Source organism: Cyanistes caeruleus, chromosome 6 (assembly GCF_971803275.1).
Source record: "Cyanistes caeruleus chromosome 6, bCyaCae1.hap1.1, whole genome shotgun sequence".
NCBI lineage: Eukaryota > Metazoa > Chordata > Aves > Passeriformes > Paridae > Cyanistes > Cyanistes caeruleus.
This window is the reverse complement of record NC_141706.1, coordinates 54,199,155-54,219,080: the sequence shown is the minus strand read 5'-3', so window position 1 is coordinate 54,219,080 and position 19,926 is coordinate 54,199,155. Positions and strand designations below refer to the sequence as shown.

Below are 19,926 nucleotides of genomic sequence, written 5' to 3'. Positions count from 1 at the left end.
TGGTACGATTTGATCTCTGTGTTGACTGTTATACCTGCAAAATGTCTGCTGTAGCTGGGAGGCCCCAGAGCACAAGGGTTCTGCAGCACAGCTTTGCATGACGGGCACATGGTTTAAGAGTAGTATGTTACTATGAGCTATAGTCTCAGCATTAATGAAGTCAATTTTATTCTTTTTCTCTTTGTTTTCTGTTAGTATTTTGTTTATCCTGAATATTAGCAGTGTGTTTGTAGAATGTTCTGACTGGTACAGTACTGTCATGTGTCTTTTATGGAGACAATTCAGACCTGCCAGACAAAGATCAGGAGTATTCCTTTCTGAAAACTTCACATTGTGAAGTCTTAGATTCCCAAGACTGCTCAGAAATTATCAAAGAGAAGTTTTTGTGATGACATCAGCCAGCTCTTGGAGGACTCTTAGATGAATCCCATCAGGCCCCAAAGATTTATGGGGATCCAGATGGAGCAGCAGATCCCACACAAATTCAGGGTTGACTGGGGTTTGATCATTCTCAGTCATTGTCCTTCAGCTCAGGGCACTGAGACCTCCTTAGTCCATCACCAGTGCTGAAGACAGAGGTAAAGAATGCATTAAACACCACTGCCTTGTCCCAGTCCCTCTTGTGAGGATCCTCATCCTGGAATAGGCTGATGTTTCTACACTGCCTATTGCTGTTAATATATTTGAAAATTTTTTATTACCCCCCCACATTTCTGGCAGCTTCAGCTCCAGTTGAGCTTTGGCCGCACTAATTTTGTCCCTACAGTGGCGAGAAGCATCTCTAATCCTCTGTCACCTGACCTTGCTTCTACTGGGTATGCACCTTCCTGGTTTTATTGCCTTATTTCCAAGAGATAACTGTTCAGGCAAACTGGCTTTCTGCCTCCCCTGCTTGACTTCTGACATATGGGAATTGGCATGTTCTTGTGCCATTACGAGGTGATGTTCAAAAAGTGATCAGCACTAATAATGGACCCCAGCAGCTGCAAAAACATTGTCCTGGGAGACTTTACTTACTAGTAACGTGAGCATCCTGAAGTCTAGAGTTGAGGTTTTGCTGGTGCTTTTCCTCATGTCACCAGAGATTTTAAACTTTCTCACTTTGTGCTCACCAATCTCCACTTGGCTTACGAGATCCTCTCTGCTGACAAGCAGCAAATCAAGGAGGGCATCTTTCTGAGCTGGCTTACATAGGACCTGTTTTTTTTAGGAATCATCTGGCCAGGGTTGTATTAGCTGTGTGATGCTCCCAATTGATTCCTGACAAGTTGAAGTTCCTGTAAGGACAAGGGAAGCTGGCTTTGAAGTGACACTTTGTTCCTCAAAGAATCTGTCATTGCCATCATCCTGGCGGGGAGGTCCATTAGACACTCCCACAGTGATATCCACATTGTTTGCTTCTTGATTCTTACCCAGAGACTCAACTGTGCCATTGTTGTGATGTCCATACATTCTACCCATTCTATTACCTACAGCACCACCCCCTTCCTGTTCTGTCTCTCCTGAAGAGCCTGGAACCCTCCAAAAGGGCATTCCAGCCACAGGACTCATCACAGTTTTCACTTACGCCAATGACGTCAAATCTCTGGGACTAGCCCAAAGCCTTGAGCGCTTCCTTTGCTCCTCATGCTGTGTGCATTAGTGCAGAAACATTTCAGGTGTGGTGCAGTTTAGCCAGTGCCTGGTGAAGCAGACTAAGAGATCCCATTAGTGCTCATTTCCTCAAGTTCTGACACATCATCCCATCACTCATCACTGACAAGCCTGGTTTTGCTCCTTTCCCCCTTCAATGCTAGTTTAAAGCTCTGCTGTTTGTCCTTCTGACCATCCTCAGTGCTCACCCTATAGGAATTGGAGAGAATGCACCTGTCTGAGGAAGAGTCTACAGGTACTGATTTCTCATCTCCTTATTGCAAGAAAAAATGTGTTTCATAATTGCATCAGTTGAAATGAGATGTATATGGTTGGCTGTTATTACTCTCAAGTAAAATGATACCCAAAAAAAGGAGTTTGAAAACTGAGGGGAATAAGTTTTGGACAATGCCTGTCCTGAAAAGAAGCAGTAACAGAACTAATCATAACTTCAAGTCCAGAAACACAGAGGAGCAGGTTTGGTGCATGTATGGGCTTCCCCTAACACTGCTGCCAGAATCCAGGTGCAGGATCTGTTCCTTAGAGGAAATCTCCATGTCAGTGGACACAGGCAGTACTGACATGTAAGCACGTTTTATTTTCCTCATAGCAGTGATTAGGTCTTTCCCTATTGTAGAATGTGAACAATAATAATTTCATTTTGGTGAGCAAAATAACCAAGAACCTTCCCAGTTTTATGGAAACAGTATCATTTACTTTGCTGCTTAACCATCTCCATTTACCTGGCCTATACTATATTTTTAACATTACTTTTTATGTGTATTTTATTGGAAGTCTCATGCTAGCTTTTAAATTGAAGTAATTTTCTTCTGTTAGCTTGAAAATTTCCTGTAGTTCTGAGTTCCTGTCTGGACTGACTGAAGTCACTGGGAAGACATCCACTTGGGGTCTGTAACTTGTGTGTATTTGAATTTAACACAAAAGTCCTTCAGACATGACAAGTGTAAATTCCAGATGTCAAGCAAAAGGTGAGAAACACAGGGCTGTGCAAAGGCAGCCTCTGCTGTTCTGCTTCTGGTTTTTTGGGCTTTTAATTTTAAAATGTGGCACATTCACCAGCTGCCCACATCTGAGATAAGCCAGTCTCTTGTCCCAAGTAACAAGTGGACTAGAGGATATGGCCTTGAGTTGTGCAGGTTGTTGGATATTAGGAAAAATTTCTTCACTGAAAGAGTGATCAGGCACTGGAACGGGCTGCTCAGGGAACTGGTAGAATCACTGTCCCTGGAAGCATTCAGGAGGTGTGTGGATGTGGCACTTGGGGACATGGTTTTGTGGTGGGCACACACCACAACCCGTGGTGCTGAGTTAATGGTTGGAGCGATCTTTTTCACCCTAAACAACTCAGTCGGTCTATGACGATTCTTCTTCAGGTGCCCCCTCTGCATGTTGGGGCCAACTCCCACCCATTTCTGTGCTCTCAGTGGAGCTGCAGGGCACCATTTGGTTTTCCTCACCCTGTCAGAATGAGGTGAGTTGAATGAGGAAGAGCCTCTTCCTCCTTAACCTCGGCATGGCACTCAGCTGATGACATGGGTCTCACGAAGTAGCCTGAAGCTGGAAATGTTTTTCCAGAGAAAGGGATGGAACAAGGAGAAAGAGGATTTAATTAGAGTGCAGCATAGCCAGGGAATCACCTGTTACTCCAGGATCACTCTCATCTCTTGCCAAGGTGAGGATGATTCTCTCTTCTTTACAGCCACTTGGCCTGAAGCAGGGGGGATGAACTGCTGCAGCTGTTCCAGCATTTGTAATAAGCTGGTGCTAAGCTGCAGACTTGCCTGAGGCACTGAGTTCCATGAGGAGACTACAGGATCACCAGTCCAGTCCTTAACTACATATTCCTTTAAAAAAGCAGTTATCACAGAAGTACTTGAGTAGCACTGTCACATCAATTTTAGGGTAACTTTACTTAGTTTGTCATCTATACAGCAACGTCGAGAGAGGAGCAGTACTGTTTTTGTGTATTGCCTGTCTCACTACCATCATTAGAAAAAAGCAGCAAGCACATCTTGTTAAGCACAGACACTTGCTTGCATGTTTATACAACAGCCACCCAGATCAGTTATTTCCATTTTTGTGCATTCATTCTCCAGTCACCACCTGACTTGTCTGTCTAAAGTGTCTGAATGGAACCCTCCCTGAAATCAGTAGAGCCTCGGGAGCTTGATAGTTCAGATTAGGGAGTTATAGAATGGTTTGCAGTGAAAAGGATCTTGAAGTGTAGTTCCACCCTGCCCCACGATGGTCAGAGACATCTTCCACTACACCAGTTTGCTCAAAGCCCCATCCAGGCCAGCCTTCAACAGTTCCAGGGACTAGACATCCACAACTTCTCTGCCTATTCTAAGATCTGCCCTATTCTCACACAACTATACCAATTAATGTTATTTTGCAGCACCAATTTCAAGTTAAGAAATTACTGCTTTTAGAGTGATTCTAGCTGGAATAGCAGGGCATTATGCTCCTGCCAGCAACACTCATCACCTTTTTTTCTCAGCTTTACATAGTACATATGCTCTAGGCAAAAGAGATCTCATTATACAAACAAGCATGGCATAGGCAGCTGTATTCCCTGTCTGGCCAACTGGCTGCTCTGCAGGGCTGTGCCAGCAAAAACCTTGTGTGGAACAAGGGCAAAAGTTCCCAGGACTCTCCCTCAACAATGATGTTGAAGTTGCTTGTGGTGGAGGTGGGAAGGGATCTGTGGAAGATTTAGTAACCATTTTTTTCTGGACCAAATGCCTTTGTTGCACTTTTAAAAGTTATTCTTTTTGTGGAATCTGTCATCTAGAAGGGTTCCTGCACAGAGCACTGAATATATTGCCCGCCACAGAGGGCTGAATTCCAAAAGAATGCCACTCTCCTCAGTAGGTACAGCAAGGCAGAGAAAGGCAAGTGACACCTTCCCCATCCACCTTGCAGGGCTGAATCAAACACACATCCTTGTGCCTGCACATTGGGAGGGAAATCCTTATTTTACTCAAAATTCAATTGCAAGCTGTTGAATTTAGTGTAAAATAACCATACAGCAACCTCTGTGGAAGGTTTCTTGTAAAGTGATGTTGGTTTATTGGCAGGTTAGCTAAGGTGAAGCTAAATAAATCGCAGCAGAGCCTTAAGCACATAGGCTGTAGGAGCTAAACTAGATGTGAGTACGTAGTCCATGCTTGATAAACAGCAGCTGCTTTTTCTATAGGATACAGTGTGTTGATGTGTGTCAGGAAATCCCAGAAACTGCCATGACTGAGGCAAGGAGTGATGGGGGACCTGCATAAACACCTGAAATGTATCAACAAATAGAGAAAGGTGTAGACTGAAAATATGCTCGAAGAAATGCCAAGTCAGAGACACTTCAAATATACAGAGGAAAGAAACAGACCTAGGCAACCCAGTACATAAATAACACCCCCAGAAAAGGGTGAGCATTGTGGGGTAGAGATTGGCAGTGGTGGAAAAAGGCAGAACCAGAGTAGCCTAGTTGGTAGGAGTAAATCCACTGGTAGTGATTTTCAGGGGCCAGTTTTAAGCTTCTCACTTGATTTCCTTGTAAAGGTAAATCTAACAATTCAGAAGTTGATTCCTTGCCTTGATCAAAGAGGGTCAGAGAAGGTCCTGAATGAGAGTGAGCTGGAGAGATTTGGGGCTGACATGAAGGAACAAGAGACTGGCAATTATGGCAAGTATGAAGGAGATGTAGCTGCAGTTGAAGGCAGCTGAGGAGCACAAACATTTTTCAGTGGTGCAGGCAGCAGCAGTCTTTGACAGTTTACTCTGAGTAAACATCCTAGCAAAAATCCATGCATTTCCTGATCTGTTCTAATACAGCATTATTTTTGTACAATCTCATCCAGTTGCCCAGCACAGAGATACCTATCAGTGCACTCCCATTTTCCTGTGGTTTCCTAGAAGCACAGCTGGGGTTGTCTCTGGGGAATCTGGGCAGTGCAGTGTGGTGATACCAGAGATGGAGCCTTCAAGCCTTCAGCACAACTCCCTCACCAGCCAGAGCTGCACCACAGGGAGCCTCATGCCTGTCCATGGCCCACTGCCTGAGGGCTGGAGCTGAAGGCTGCAGGCTGGCCCTGCACTGATGGTAGGATTGCTTACCAGTGATGGTTTGGGCAAGAATGCCCTAAATTGTGCTAAGTTCTGCCACAGCTGCTTGTGCACCTCCCTCACCTGCAACATGATCATGCTTTTTATACGATGCTCCTGAGAGTTTGGTATAATTTTCTCCACTCCCTGTCCCCAACCTTCTCTCTAGACTGTCAGCATTTATAATGGCTGTGCACAATGTGCACAATTCCTCTGCTCCCCTAACCCCCACTCCACCCCAGAGGCAGCTGTATTTCCACAGTGAATGAAGCAATTCCTGTATGTATGATTTTAAAGTGCTTTGGGACCCTCTGGGAGAGAAGGTGCAATTGTACAAGAACAAGATATTATTAAAACAGGAATCTGTGTAATAGGTGATAAATTTTGATACTGTATGTTTAATATAATATGACGGTTGTAAATCCAGTGAATTACCATAGGTATTTGCTGTGCTGTGTGTTTATGAATTGTTTGGGCAGGTGTTTTTCAAGTCCCAGTTTTTCACACAAAACGTGAGTTGTAGGACAGTTTAATAATACTCCTTACTAGACTCCAATATGCTACAATTAGCTGCAGAAGCGTTGCCACTTGATAGCTGAGCTTGGTTGCTGAATAAGTTCATGTATCAGAAGGTAAATGAAAAAAGCAGAAGAAAAAGAGACCCTGCACAAGTAAACTTTTAGATCTGCCTTTGATCTCTTACATACAAATATCTTGTAAAGCTGCAGAAATCAATATTTTCAGTATCGTTCAACCTGTATTTTACATGTGCTTCCACATAAATTAGAAGCAGACTATTTTGATTTCAATAATGAAATAGTTCTCTAAAAGTTTATATTCAATAGTTAAACTATTTATATGTATTGATGTGAAGGGATATCTGTACTGCACATGTTATTTGAATCAAACCTTGTAGTATAGCTTTTAAATAAGTTCCAAAATAATGTAATTCGGGATTACATTCAGTCAGAATTTCTTGTTCTTATTTTTTACTGACTTCCACATAAAAAGACTTATAAGAACTGGAAAAAAACTTCCAATCTCTGAAGAAGAGACAAGCGCTCTATTTCACTCTTCCATCTGCTTTTGTACCATGAGCTAAATCTCAGCCTGAGCTGATGTTATGCCAAGCAGCACAGTATTAAACTGTTGAGAGGTAGGGTTGAGGAGAGCTTTAGAGACTGAAGAGCATCATCTCCATCACTCTGAGATTTTGTGAGTGTAAACCAGGCTGTCATTAGTTTTATGAAAGCCTTGTGCTGGTGTCCTTTGGAGTGTGGAGCCCTTGGCCTGCTAAGTAGGTGTTTTCAGCTCCAGAGGGGTTGACGTGACTTACACACCTCCGTAGCCATTGCTGGCACCTTCCAGATGAGCGAAGCTCATGGCTGGGTTTCAGAGGTTCTGTGGTCCTACTGCTCCAGCTGATGTCCAGGGTGGCTGAAAGTCCTGGTCATCACTGCCCACCTCTGCAAGTCCCATCCCACCATGGCTCATGTCCTCCTGAGCACCACTGCCATCAGGCCCATGGCTGAGTGTCGCTGGATCACACTAGAGTGATGCTACGAGCCAGTAGCTCCCATGGACTCTTACCCAAACATTTTCTTTCCCCTTGACTGGCGTAAGGAAGGCGCCTGGAGCCCGCCCCCTCCCCACACCAAGCCTTGTGTATGTGTAAAAGCTGCCCTTGGCCCCAGATGATATGTTTGCATTTCATAATTGATGCTGAACTCGACTTGAGGCAGCTACGAAAGGACGATTTTTTAAACAGATGTTGCAGGTCACTTGTAAGTTATTTGTCAAATAAGTTTCAGAGCACAAGCCGCTGCTTTTGCCATTGTAACCAGAGGCGTCTGCTGTTCAGCAGCAGTAATTACAAAGCCAGGGCAACGCAGGGAAAATTCATCTTATTTAAAAGTGTTTTAGTGTCACCAAACAGCTTGCTATGCCATTAGGCGAGTTTTGCTAGACACATTCAAGTTGAGGATTTTAATTTGTTTGAAGTATTCTCTAAAACAGAATTATGTTGGAGTTTACATAAAATGAGAGAATGACATGAAAAGTTTTAACTTAAGCAGCAAAATATAAAGGCTAATCTTATTTAAAAGTAATATGTGTGTCTTGATTGAGTGCCCAGATACACTCAACTGGGACATTTTAGTGGAATCGGTTCTAAGCTGTTACACTGAGTTATACAGAGTAGGTTTTCCTGAGCTCACATTGCCAGACCTGAAATACTCTTGTGGCTGCATTTAATAAAGAAACGAAAGTCTTGGGTAAGGGGATATGATTTTTTATGACAGAAGGAATGCAAATAACTTTTAGTCTCATTGCCTAGACCGGGTTTGGTCTGATTTGATGGAGTTTAATAATGACTTATAACCTGTGCTGACAATGTGCAGACCCGCACAACGTCATTTAACTCATTTATTCTGCTTGCTGTAAAAACAAAGAGATGGCAAATAAATATATGGAAAGTTCATTGTTTGTCAGAGGGCCCAAGCCAAAAGTTTTCAGTGACCTTTTAAAATATGGTCCCAGGCTAGTACTAAAATGTCTGTCACTCAGCGCACACACTTGCACAATTTGGCCTTTTAACCCGTGCATCTTGTTTTTCTCTCTTTCAACTGGTTGTATGAATTTCAAATCAGCTGCAGCTATTTAAGTTTTGCATTGGAGGATTACTGTAAATTGCAGTCTGACAATTACAATGTACAGCGCACAGGAGAGTTATTAATGGATAGGCCTACTGATGGCCTTTCAGCGCTGACGAGGGCCTGGTGTTCCTCACCCCTAATTAGATCCAGTGGTCGGGGTCTGCACGGATGAGGCAGGGAAGGGGGTCGGCCCGGGAGCGCCGCTTTATCAGAGGAAGATATCAATTGATCAGAGATAGCAACTATCGGCAACGTCTAAATCTCTAATTCACCTTCTTCTTAATGACTTGTATTGGCTTAAGAAGCTAAGTCATTTGACAGCACGGAGCTCGGCTGACAAAGCTGTGCAGGTGGTTTTAATAGAGGATTTCTGTTGCTTGAGATTTCACTAAAGACGGAGCAACAGTTCAACAGACACAACAGAGGCCTGTAAAAACCCCGGTCTGCTGCTCTGCTCTCTGAGGGTACCAGTGGGGCTCAGGCTGCGCTGAACCACCACTCCCATTTGCACCGCACTTTTTCCCTTTGCAGACCTGAACAAGGGCTTTCTCTGAGGTCTCACTATTTATTTTAACAAATGAATCTTATGTGGGCATAAATTATACGTGACAAATGAAAACCCTTTGGAGGGGAATTTCTTTATTTATTTATTATTGGCCTATGAAAAATGTTTTTCAGGACATTATGTTCCTGGAAAATGAAATATATTTTTAGGACAAAGAGAGAGTCCAATGCCCAGGAAAAACCAGTAAGGTTTGTAAAATCTGAAGACAACAGTTGTTTACCATTGATAAACTGAATGCAAGCCACGTGCTTAGATTGGACATGGCCTCATGAACCAAATTTGTCAGCTTTTTAATGAAGTAACCTAAGAAGCAGTGGTTTTGTGCTTAGATTATCACAGTGTAAATCCAATAAGGGAAGGGCACCTAACACCCCAAGGCGCTGCTGATCCAGCCCTGTCCCTTTCTAGAAGGATTACAACCACCTGCTGGGAAGTTTTCCATGCAGTAAAGCTGGTAGCCAAACTGATATTCACAGTATGTCCCAGAGACTTTTTATTTTTATTATTATTCGGATGATGTATACACATGGGAAATATAGGTTTGAGTCTGTTAAGGCTCTTTTTGGAGGTAAACATTTGTTTAAATCTTGTTCCAATCTCTTAACACATATTGAAGTAAAATCTAATTGAGTAGATCACTGGCATTGGCAGAACTTTCTGTTGCTGTTCTTGAGGGAGACCTCAACAGAAGAGCACATCTGTGGGACTTTGCATTGTAGCCTTGAGTGGAAACATATTTATCAGCAGAAAGCCTGCTATTTTAAGCTCTTCTGAAACTAGCAAAACTGATGGACGTTTCTTCTGGTTTCACCACAAGGTTCGTGACCTTACTCCCAATACCACTTCTAGGTTCATGTCATGGTTTCTGCTTGTGAACTGTTTGTGCTTCCAAAGAACTTACAACCCAACTCTGTAAGCTATGGCTTTGCAGCTTCTAGGCTGAGGATCACTGGCTTGAAGTATTAAGAATAAATACACTGTGCACCTGTACTGTGCTGTTATCTCAAGATCTCTAAGTGCTTTCTAAACTTGCTAATTATGGTTTAAAAAGCTCTGAGTGTTCTATAAGAGGAGGAAACAAAGGCAGGGGGAAATAAGTAACTCTCCCAAAAGCAATAAATTATTAAAGGGGTCGTTAAATAATTTGCCCAGAAAAAGTTTATAGTCTGAGCTAGAGTATGGATTGAAATCTTAATCCTTTGACACTGATGGTGAACATCACGGAGTCATAAAATTATTTAGGTTAGGAAAGACCTTCAAGATCATCTAGTTCAATCTTGTACTGATCACCTCCTTGTCAACTAGACCACAGCACTAAGTGCCATCTCCAGTCATTTCTTGAACACCTCCAGGGAAGGTGATTCCACAGCTTCCCTGGGCAGCCTAATGCACAACTCCTTCAGAGAATAAATTCTTCCTGATATCTAAACCTCCTACAGCACAGCTTGAGACAATGTCCTCCTGTCCTATCACGTGTTGCCTGGGAGAAGACACCAATCCCCACCTGGCTAGAAGCTCTTTTCACATAGTTGTATAAAGTGGTAAGGTCCTTTCTGAGCCTCCTTTTGTCCAGGCTAGACAGCCCTGGTTCCCTCAGCTGCTCCTCATCAGAGCCATGTTCTGGACTCTTCCCCAGCTCTGTTGCCCTTCTCTGGACACACTTCAGCCCCTCGGTGTCTTTCTTGTCTTAAGGAGCCCAGAAGTGAACACAGGATTTGAGGTGTGGCCTCACCAGTGCTGGGTACAGGGGGACAATCCCTGCCCTGCTCCTGCTGGCCACACTGCTGCTGGCACAGGCCAGGATGCCATTGGCCTTCCTGGCCACACCTGGGCACAGCTGGCTCATGTTCAGCTGCTGTTGACCAACAGCCCCAGGTCTTTTTCCACCAGGCAGCTTTCCAGCCACTCTGCCCCCAGCCTGTGGCACTGCCTGGGGCTATTGTGGCCAAATGCAGCAATTGGCCTTGCCCCTCACAGAGTTGGCCTCAGCCCATCAATCCTTCAGACCCACTGGCTTCAGTGTACTCAGGAGCGTGCCAGCATTTTCTTTTGCTTTACATAAGGATAGCACCCAGAAGCCCAAGTCATAGGTAATTATCACATAATTATAAATTTTTGTCATTAAAATGAGAGCTGTCATTTTGGAGCTGAGTGACCAAGACAGCTGGGGTGTCAGTGTCATCCTGAATTTAATGTGGAAGTACCAGAAGAAAGCTAACTGGAGAATAGAGCTGAGGCAGAGGGCTGCTCTTCTGTACAGTGAAGCAAAACCAAAGCACGGTGATAGCACTTTTCTTCAACCCAAAGTGTTCCTATTCTGCCATGAACAATGAGGGATGCCCAACAAATCCTTTTTGGAACAGGTGTGTAGGGGAGCTGATTGATATAAAAAAATGTTTTATTTTAGAATTGCCTGTACTTATGCCCTTAGACTTCGGCTTTTTGTGTTTGAAGCTATGTGGTAAAGGGAAGGTTTCTTCACTCATTTTGTCTCCACCACGTTGTCTACAGCTACCTGCCAGACAAAGACAAACTTCTCACTGATGAAGAGTTTGGTACCAAGAATCAAGTACAACCTGTAAGTCTGTCTTTTTGATTATTTAATTTTTGTTCAAGTATGGGTTGGAATACTTCAATTTATTTTTACCTTTACCTATGTTGAGGGTCTTGGTGAAAGAATTGTTTGGGAGGTAAAGAGCAAACCTTGATCACCCAGACTTAAAGGTGACAGTTTTGGCATGTTTTGAGGGCTTGAAGCAGGGGGGCCACATTCTTTGCACATGTTAAAAGGGGAACCTCTGCTGACTCAGTCAAGCTCTGTTCATTTATACAGAGAAGATAGGGCCCAGTGGTTTGCTCTGTAATGGTTTCCATAAGAGACATCTCGGCTCACTCCCAGTATTCTGTGTGGTGTGAATATTTGCAATCTGTTAGCAATTTTGAGCAAACCTGTTAGCACCATGAGCTGATCAGCTGAGTTTTGCAGAGATGTCCCTGAGCTGTTCTGTCTCTCACAGTCACTTTGCTCTGGCAGTTCATCTCTTCCTACAGGGCAGTGTAATGTGGGAGCTGCTGGTAACTCTTCCCTCTTTTGCTTGCCAGTCATGATTGTGCCCCACCATGTAATATTTCAATTCAAATGTGCCTGTTCTGTTCAATGTCTTTAAAGGTAGCTGCTCTCTTGCTTCATGCCCATTAGCTATTGACATTGTGATTAGCTGGTCACAAGAGGCTACTTGACTGGTGACCCAATTCTACCACGGTGCCCATGAACCACGATCGAAATATGATTTTCTCTCTGCACTGGGACTTGTGTCTATACCTCATGCCTCTTCCCCAAGTAAAGAAGTTTACTAATTCGATCTTTAGTACATATATATCTGTATATATACACAGACACACTGTGAGTGGGTGTGTACATGACTTGTTCCTCTATGACTTGCATGTCAAACATCTGACGACAAAGCAAAGAAAACCACCAGCTCTCCAGCTTCTGAAGTGAAGCACTGCTGCAAAAAGTATTATAATGAATAACTGGCTTCTGTCTTAGTGGTGCCTTCATCTTTTTATTCATTTTAAAAATAAAGTCTGTTTTGCTGTACTGTTAACAGACGGATACACTCAAAATGTTGGCAGTTATGTTCAAGACTGGATTAATATAGGTTTGTTATTTTACTAGCATATCCAAAGGCAAATATTCCTACTGGACTCCACCCTTCAGCTGTGAAGCAGATTGTAAATCAGCCCCTTTTTTGTTGTTTTTAAAGTAGTTTAGGGGCTTTAAAATGGTATTTAACATTATTACAGTCTGGTTGAATATTGTATAATTTCTAACTATTTCTTCTTTTTTATATCTACTTTTCTGCCACTCAGAAGCTTCTAAAGAAAACAGTGCAGTCACTGCTAATGCCAAGGTATAGCAGAAGTGCTTATACTGCTCTTGATGACTGTTCTCTTCCAAGTATTTAGGTGCTATGATTTTTGGCTAGCTAGGAAAACCCAACATTTACAGAGGGAAAGAATGAAGGCTGGGTTTTCAGGTTTTGTCTTTAAGGCTGGAATGGGTAAATTTGTCATCACACCATTCCCTAGGAAAGCTCCAGTAGGCACAGAGACAATGGTCCTTGTCCCTTTGCTGCCATCATTAATTTATCACTAACACTATGGAAAAAAAATATTCTGCATCTGGAAATATGGAGGGAAATGGCTGCTGGATCAGGAGCCAGCAGTTCTGATGCTAGCACACATCAGACAAATCCATCAAGCACTCCATGACCTGTGAAAATTATATCCGAAAATATCCCTTTTCATGTGTTTCTATTTTGAAAGTTTGGTCTCTGGGTTTATTCTCTTTCCTCAAAGTGAGAGCAATGTAACATGGGTGCTGAAGGAAACTGGGTTTTTTTTGAGCTGATCTTGGATTCTTGACTGATTCTAAAAATAGGGCCTGCCTATCCATTAAGATAAGACTGAAACTCTGGTGACATTAAGCACAGTTATTATAGCCTTGGTGTTCTGGTCTGCAAAAAAATGCCCATCCTGTCTAGCAGGGCCATTGGGTTGGTCTGGTCTCTCAGACCTGGGTGAGAGGTTCCAGACTATCAGATGTCACCTCCCACCATGTCTGAGCAGCTACTGTCCCAGAGGGAGAGAACAAGCAAACATATGATGTTTCAGAGCTCTTGTGATAAAGCTTGAGTACCCTCAAAAACAAATCTGCTTCTTGCTCACCTGGTTCTGCTCTGATTTCATGTTCCTGAACTCTCTTGTGCTGCTTGTTTTCCTTTTCTTTGCAAGGCTCCCCTTATCTGGACTCCTGCTGGATCTCATGTTCCCGTTCACATCCTGCCCCTGTGCTGTGGAGGACACATGGGATCAGTGCAGCCTGTGCTGGGAGCACTCAGCCTCACTGACGGGCCAGCATCTGTGCACAACATGCTGTGCAAACCCAAGGCTGCTGGCTGTGTCAGTAGCATGTTTAGAGTTTCCCAAATGAAAGGACTAAAAGGTGAAAAAGATTATCATTTTTCAATCCCTGTAATCTAATCACTGTGTAGATTGACATCCAGTCTTGCTTTCCTGCCCTCCAGCACTGTGTTCCTGCCCCTGACACCCCAGCAGCAGTGTTTGCAGCCTGCACACTGAGCTGGGCAAGGAAACTATTCTCATCACAGCCTGTCTTTAGGTATTTTCCTGTTTTAAGGTCATGCTAGCTTTAAGCTGGATCAGGCTCCTCATTTAACCTGCTGCAAGATTTCAGGAGTACTGGCATCAGAGGATGCCAGTGGCAGGGGGCAGGCAGGGCTGCTGGAGGCAGGGGAGGCACGAGATGACACCAATCTCCCCTGCCCCTGGCTGTGAGCTTCTGCGAGACCTCCAGCCATGCGCTCCCAAGCTGTGTCTCCATCACACCAGCCGTGGTAGCGTCACCAGGACCAGCTGCTGACCTGCTGCTCAGGTTACTCAGTGAGCTGGTGTGTCTGTGTCGAGCCCTGTGGTCCCAGCACAAGGAGCTCATTGGAAGTGGTTGGCAGTGGACAGGTGAGAGAGAGCTGGGCCATTTCTTTCAGGCTGACTGTGGGTCAGAATAGGTGTGGTGTGAAAATGGACCTGCATGAAGGCACAAATCAAAGCACCAGCTCATCATCCTCCTGTCAGACACAAAGGAGCATTTAATAATTTACCTTGAGGATGGGACAGAAGCAATTTACTTAATACTTCTGCAGGTATCAGTCTGTGTGCCGTGGCTCTGTCCCTGCTCCCCTGCTCCCCATCCACCACACAGACACACACACACACAGACACACAGACACAGACACAGACACACACACAATGACTTCTTTGTTGGAGTGGAAAAGTGCTCCACAGGGAGCTGCACATCCCAGAATGCAGCTCTGTTTGCGTCTAGAGCCATGATGGATCACTGTGGGGAACCTTAAATCTCTGCAGTGCTCAGATCTCTATCAAAAATGAGGGCAGCTGGAGCATGCTCCATTTAATGTAAACTGCTGGATTCCTTACCACCTTGTCAGTGCCACCCCCAACTTCCAAGGCTGAGAGCCCCTGAGTCCACTGAAACCAAAGGGAGGTGAGCATTCTCTTTGACTTGGATGCAGGTATTTTAAAGGGAACATGGGAAATAATTAACACATAATTAACCTGTGGAACTTTCTGCCAGGAAGTATTACTGAGGCCGACCGCTCTGCAGGGTTAGGAATTTATATGAGTAGTAAGAGGTCCAAAGTGGAAAAGGTATCAGCCTTCAAAGTAGGCAGGACATCATTAAACAAAGTGAGTTGAGGAGATGGTTTTCTTATGAATAAATTATTTTCTAGTGGTCTGTTTTGGGATGTCTCTTACATTCCTATGAGCTCTTCTGGAATAGTTACTGATGAAGACAGTAGACCACTGGTCTGATCCACTCTGTCAAGCACATTTCCCATTAAATATACAGTATTGCAGCATTCTAGAGCTATTAGAGCAGCACTCACCCTGGTTCTTTCTGTGCTCTGGAAAATAACTGCTTGTTCAAACAATGTAAAAAAAAAATATTATATCCCAGATCTGTCACTCTTGTAGACTGCTATTATATGAATGGTTGGTTGTCATTTCATCTCACTGGCAAATTGTTCATTAGAAATGAAAACATATATATGGAGGAAGGCAGTCTGTTTGGGGGTGAGCTACATACAACAGTCAGGACAGATCAGGATGGAAGGCTGCCCTGCCCAGGAGGGACCTTTGCAGTTGTCTGTAGGTGTCTGAGGAAAGAACATAAGCAATGGAGTTAGAGAAGAGTTATCCTTCCTGGTAAACCATCCAACAGTGGGGCTTCATACCTTGTGGATTCCTAGTGGAGCTTCAGGTTATGTCCCCACCACAGGGATTTATACACACATTTAGAATTTTTATTCCTTCTTGAATAATTTTTATATTTTGGCCATCACTACACGCTGTAGCCGTGTCATGCCATGTTGTCTTGTCTTCCAGGTAAGAAGGTTCCTCCTTCTGGGTGTTCTGAGCTTGCTTAGCCCAGTCCCATAAGATAGAGTAGAGTGAACAGTCATTCCCACAAGATATTATGGCCCCAGGGACATTTCTTAGACCTTCTTTTTCCTGCCTTTTCACCCAGAAGATCCGGAGACAGCTCAGAGCCTCTGTTGCTCCCTTACTCTCCTCTTCCAAAGAAGAGCTGTAGCACCTCTAGTCAGATGGGCTCAGCAAGAGACACAGAATGATAAAATGGGTCAGGTTGGGAGGGACCACATCAGGTCACCTGGTCCAACCTCCCTGCTCCAGCAGGGTCATCCCAGAGCATCCGGTGCAGGATTGCATCCAGACTTGGATTGCACTGTTCCTCCAGCATTCAAGAATACTGTTGAGGGACACTCCACAGCCTCTCAACATCCTGTTCCAGTGTGTGGTCACTGCACAGTAAAGAAGTTCTTCCTCAAATTCAGACAGGACTTCCTGTGAATCAGTTCCTGCCCGTTGCCCCTTGCCCTATTGCTTAGCACCACTGAGCAGAGCCTGGATCCACCCTCTTGACCTGCCTCCTTCAGATACTTATATACACTGATATGATCCCCTCTCAGTTTCTCTTCTGAAGGCTGGAAAGGCCCAAGTCTCTCAGCCTTTCCTCACAAGAGAGGTGCTCCAGTCCCCTCATCATCTTTGTGGTCTCTGCTGGACCTGTTCCAGGAGCTCCATGTCCCTCTGTACCGAGGAGCCCAGAATGGGACACAGCACTACAGATGCCCCTCACCAGGGGCAAAGCTCACAAATATTTGTTGTTCTGAACCCTAGATGCAGTACGTTTGACTTTCTTTTCTCCTTTACCTTGCAAGTGATCTAAGTTCTTGCTATGTACTTTCTCTGTAGCATTTGTGACTTTGTCCACTTCTATGGTAGCTGCTCATCTTTGCCACCCCAACAAACTTAAGTAATTTCAAACTACCTTCTCCACTGACTGCTTCCATGTATGAAAGTTCTAAATATCCTTGTCTTTCACTGCTCTCCATGCACTTTTCTCCAACATTCTTCTGCCTTTCCCTTTTGAATTCTGACGCATCCTGCTAAAGACAGAGTGGCCAAAATGGCACCAGGGATTCACAACGTAGGGACACTGTGCATTTACACAGTGGGACAATGAGCACTGTGGTTATGTTCTCCTGACCCCAAGTTCATGACTGCTCTTTAGCCTACTGTGAAACCCAGAGCTGATACTTTCAGAGGACAAACTACAGTGAATCCCAGTTCTATTTCCTAAGCAGTTTTTGAGCCTTCTTAAGGAGCACAACTCTGGGAAAAACTCCTTGAGACAACTCCTTGTGGGTATTTTCTTTCCTCTGCTCAAAAGAAAAATGGTTCTTCTAAATATTTCATAAGAATGAAACTATGGCAATTTTGAATCTGACCAGAAATGCATCTTGGCCACTCTCTGATAGTGGCTTGTGGAGGCATAGGAAAGAACCAGGTGTTATACTGTGATATTTTCTGTACATATTTTCCATATCTGTGGCTTGGAAACTTCTTGGCCAGGAGGTTGCATTTATTTTTGTTCTCACAGTCCTCAGGAGACCTTTCCTCTGTTCACATTCACATGGATTTTTTCATACCTTTTATCCAGCCATTTTTTAATTTGCAAGAGGAGCTCATCCTTGTCCTTGAAGACCTTTGGTGTAAGGAAAAGCAGATTTCTGACCTTTTTTCAAAACTTGTTTAGAGACTTGTTCACCTGACTGCCATAATGGCCATTGGCTATTATAAAAATTATCTTTGCATATACTTTGAAAAGTATCTTTTTCTAATACAGTCTCCTTTTGCTTTTGTCTGTCCACTTGTAAAAAACCAAAAGGGATTGCAGCTCATGAAAACTCTCCAACCCAGCTTGAAACCAGCAGCCTCAGAGCACTTGGAAATGATGGGAAGGTGCACGGATCTCCATGGGTTACTCAGCCTTCTGCTGCCATCACTGCACTGTTATCAGTACCCAGCAAGCCAGATGAAAGCTACTCCTGCTGTCTGCTCAAGTCACAGTCACACCTCCAGACTGCAGTACAGACACACCCTCTGTCTGAGAGTCTTACTCTACATGAGTTCTTCCAGTTTTAATAAATTTGCAGTGAAATATTAAACACTGGCATATACATTTTTTTTGGCAAAAAGAAGCAAAAGTTGGAATCCGAATTTAAAACTGTAATGCAACAAGTGGACATGAAGATTTATGGACTTAACAAATACATACAACTTTTGAGACATGCCTAGCAGACATCATGCTTTTAAAATGTCACAGTTCATGTAGTTGTCACTTCAAACACTAAGGAACCTGGCACTCCCCAAGTGCCAGCAAGCTCTGACTGGACAGTAATAAGACTCAGACATCTAAAATTAAAAACTGTCCAAGAAAATGTATAACTTCTAAAAGACCTCATTCTGCATGTTTTATACCACACTCCACTTCGCAAAGAAATGGTTGTCTGATCAGCTACATAAAAATGAGATGTTTCCACTATACCTTCAGCAGAGGAAACAGAGCTGTTTGCAATGGAACAGCTTCCATGGGCAGTGTTATGAGCCCTACTGATTGAAAAATGTCTTCTCCTATGAGGTTTGCTTGCCTTTCTCTGGCAGATGTCTAAGCAATGATCCTGAAATGTGTTTTACACTGTAGCCCATCTGAACATCACTGATGAATAGGATGTATTTTGCTTCTGCAGTTATCAAAAGCCTCATTTCAGTTCACAAGTCAGATAGTTTTTCTTTCTATTACAGCACTTTAGGAATGTCAGCTTGGAAATCTCATGGCAGCCTGTTTCACCAAGCGAGGTACTTGGACCTGATTGAGACCCCTGGTACAAGTAGGCAAACCTTTGGAAACCTGCTGCCTTTCTCCTCCTAACAGCAGCAGACAGACACCCCTATGGAAGCAAATTTCTCCTGCTTAAATACACAATTGATAAATGAGCCTTTTCTTCTGGTTCTTCAGAAAGTTAAAATAAATATTAAAACCCATAATACAAGAACACTTTTTATGAATTCCAAGCATACTTCACTCTTCAAAGAAATGTGTTTGTGTTTGAGTTTGAGAACTTAAACATACAAATTTTTTGGTGAGCTGAGGCAGGAGAATTCTGGAGTGAATTTATTCTATACTAACAAGATATTCTGCTGATGCACAGCATTAAATAATTATAGATCAGATGTTTTAAATGTTATTTTCCATATACCTTGGTGTAGTTTTACAGCCAGCTGTTGCCTCCTCATCATCCTAGAGACATATTGATTTTATTGGATTTTTCTGTCCTTTTGCTTTGTGTTTTCTTGGATCAGTCAGTTCAGTTCCCTCATCCAATGGCCTTACCTCCTCAAGTCCTGCTTCAAGCACAGTGAGGGACAGGTACATGTGGCTGAGCACAAAGGGAAGAACAGCTCATGCCCTTTCAGATGCAGGCTCAAAATCACATTTTTCAGACTTTTGATGCAGATGTGGGACCCTAATTAATGCACTGACTACCTTGTTGCACTGAATTCCTTGTTTCCCTCAATGCCTCCAGTGACACTTCCAAGCCAAAGGTTTCTGTTGGGTATGGTGGGATTTTGCACTTTTAATTAAAGCACATAGAGAAGCACAGCTAAGTCTCATCTATAAATGTGGAACCATGCTAGAAACACATTAGGATGAACATTCTGTCGTAGTTTCCTCTTTTTTTCTATGAAGAGTTCCTTTGGTAAGGCAAATGGAAATAAAACTGAAAGGGAAAGAAATATTCTTCCCTATGGAGATGAAGAGGAAAAATAAGGCCCATTAAAATCCTAGTACTAGGTAAAAAAGACAAGAATCAATTCCTGCACTGCCACCATGGGACAAAGCAGAAATGAGTGTTGTCTGTCAATATTGTTCAAGTTCCTTTTCTTGTCTCCCCTTCAAGGACTGAAGACACAGCAAGAACAGCG

The 19,926-nt window shown here is 43.4% G+C and overlaps 1 protein-coding gene across 4 annotated transcripts; it reads left to right on the top strand.

The window, feature by feature from the left end:
- The first annotated feature begins 1,483 nt into the window (after positions 1-1,483).
- LOC147652700 (uncharacterized) lies at positions 1,484-18,107 on the top strand. Of its 4 annotated transcripts, none has more exons than XR_015288275.1 (6): positions 1,484-1,888; positions 2,470-2,621; positions 11,482-11,548; positions 12,844-12,884; positions 13,768-13,978; positions 17,828-18,107. XR_015288275.1 is itself a non-coding variant. In XM_086894000.1 (6 exons), exons 3-6 carry the CDS (start codon positions 2,608-2,610, stop codon positions 18,082-18,084), a joined length of 549 nt encoding a protein of 182 aa, XP_086750126.1. In that variant the 5' UTR covers positions 1,484-1,658; positions 1,797-1,888; positions 2,470-2,607; the 3' UTR covers positions 18,085-18,107. The 4 variants fall into 4 exon arrangements, 2 of the variants coding, with proteins under 2 accessions (XP_086750126.1, XP_086750125.1); XM_086894000.1 differs by lacking the exon at positions 12,844-12,884 and having other exon boundaries at positions 1,484-1,658; positions 1,797-1,888; XM_086893999.1 differs by lacking the exon at positions 12,844-12,884.
- The last annotated feature ends 1,819 nt before the right edge of the window (positions 18,108-19,926 follow it).

What these genes read in the sequence shown, in the direction of transcription:
- LOC147652700 (XM_086894000.1), top strand. An exon ending in CCAAGAATCAAGTACAACCT is followed by an intron (nt 11,549 to 13,767) that starts GTAAGTCTGTCT and finishes TTTCTTTGCAAG; the next exon opens with GCTCCCCTTATCTGGACTCC. An exon ending in CCAAATGAAAGGACTAAAAG is followed by an intron (nt 13,979 to 17,827) that starts GTGAAAAAGATT and finishes AAAAACCAAAAG; the next exon opens with GGATTGCAGCTCATGAAAAC.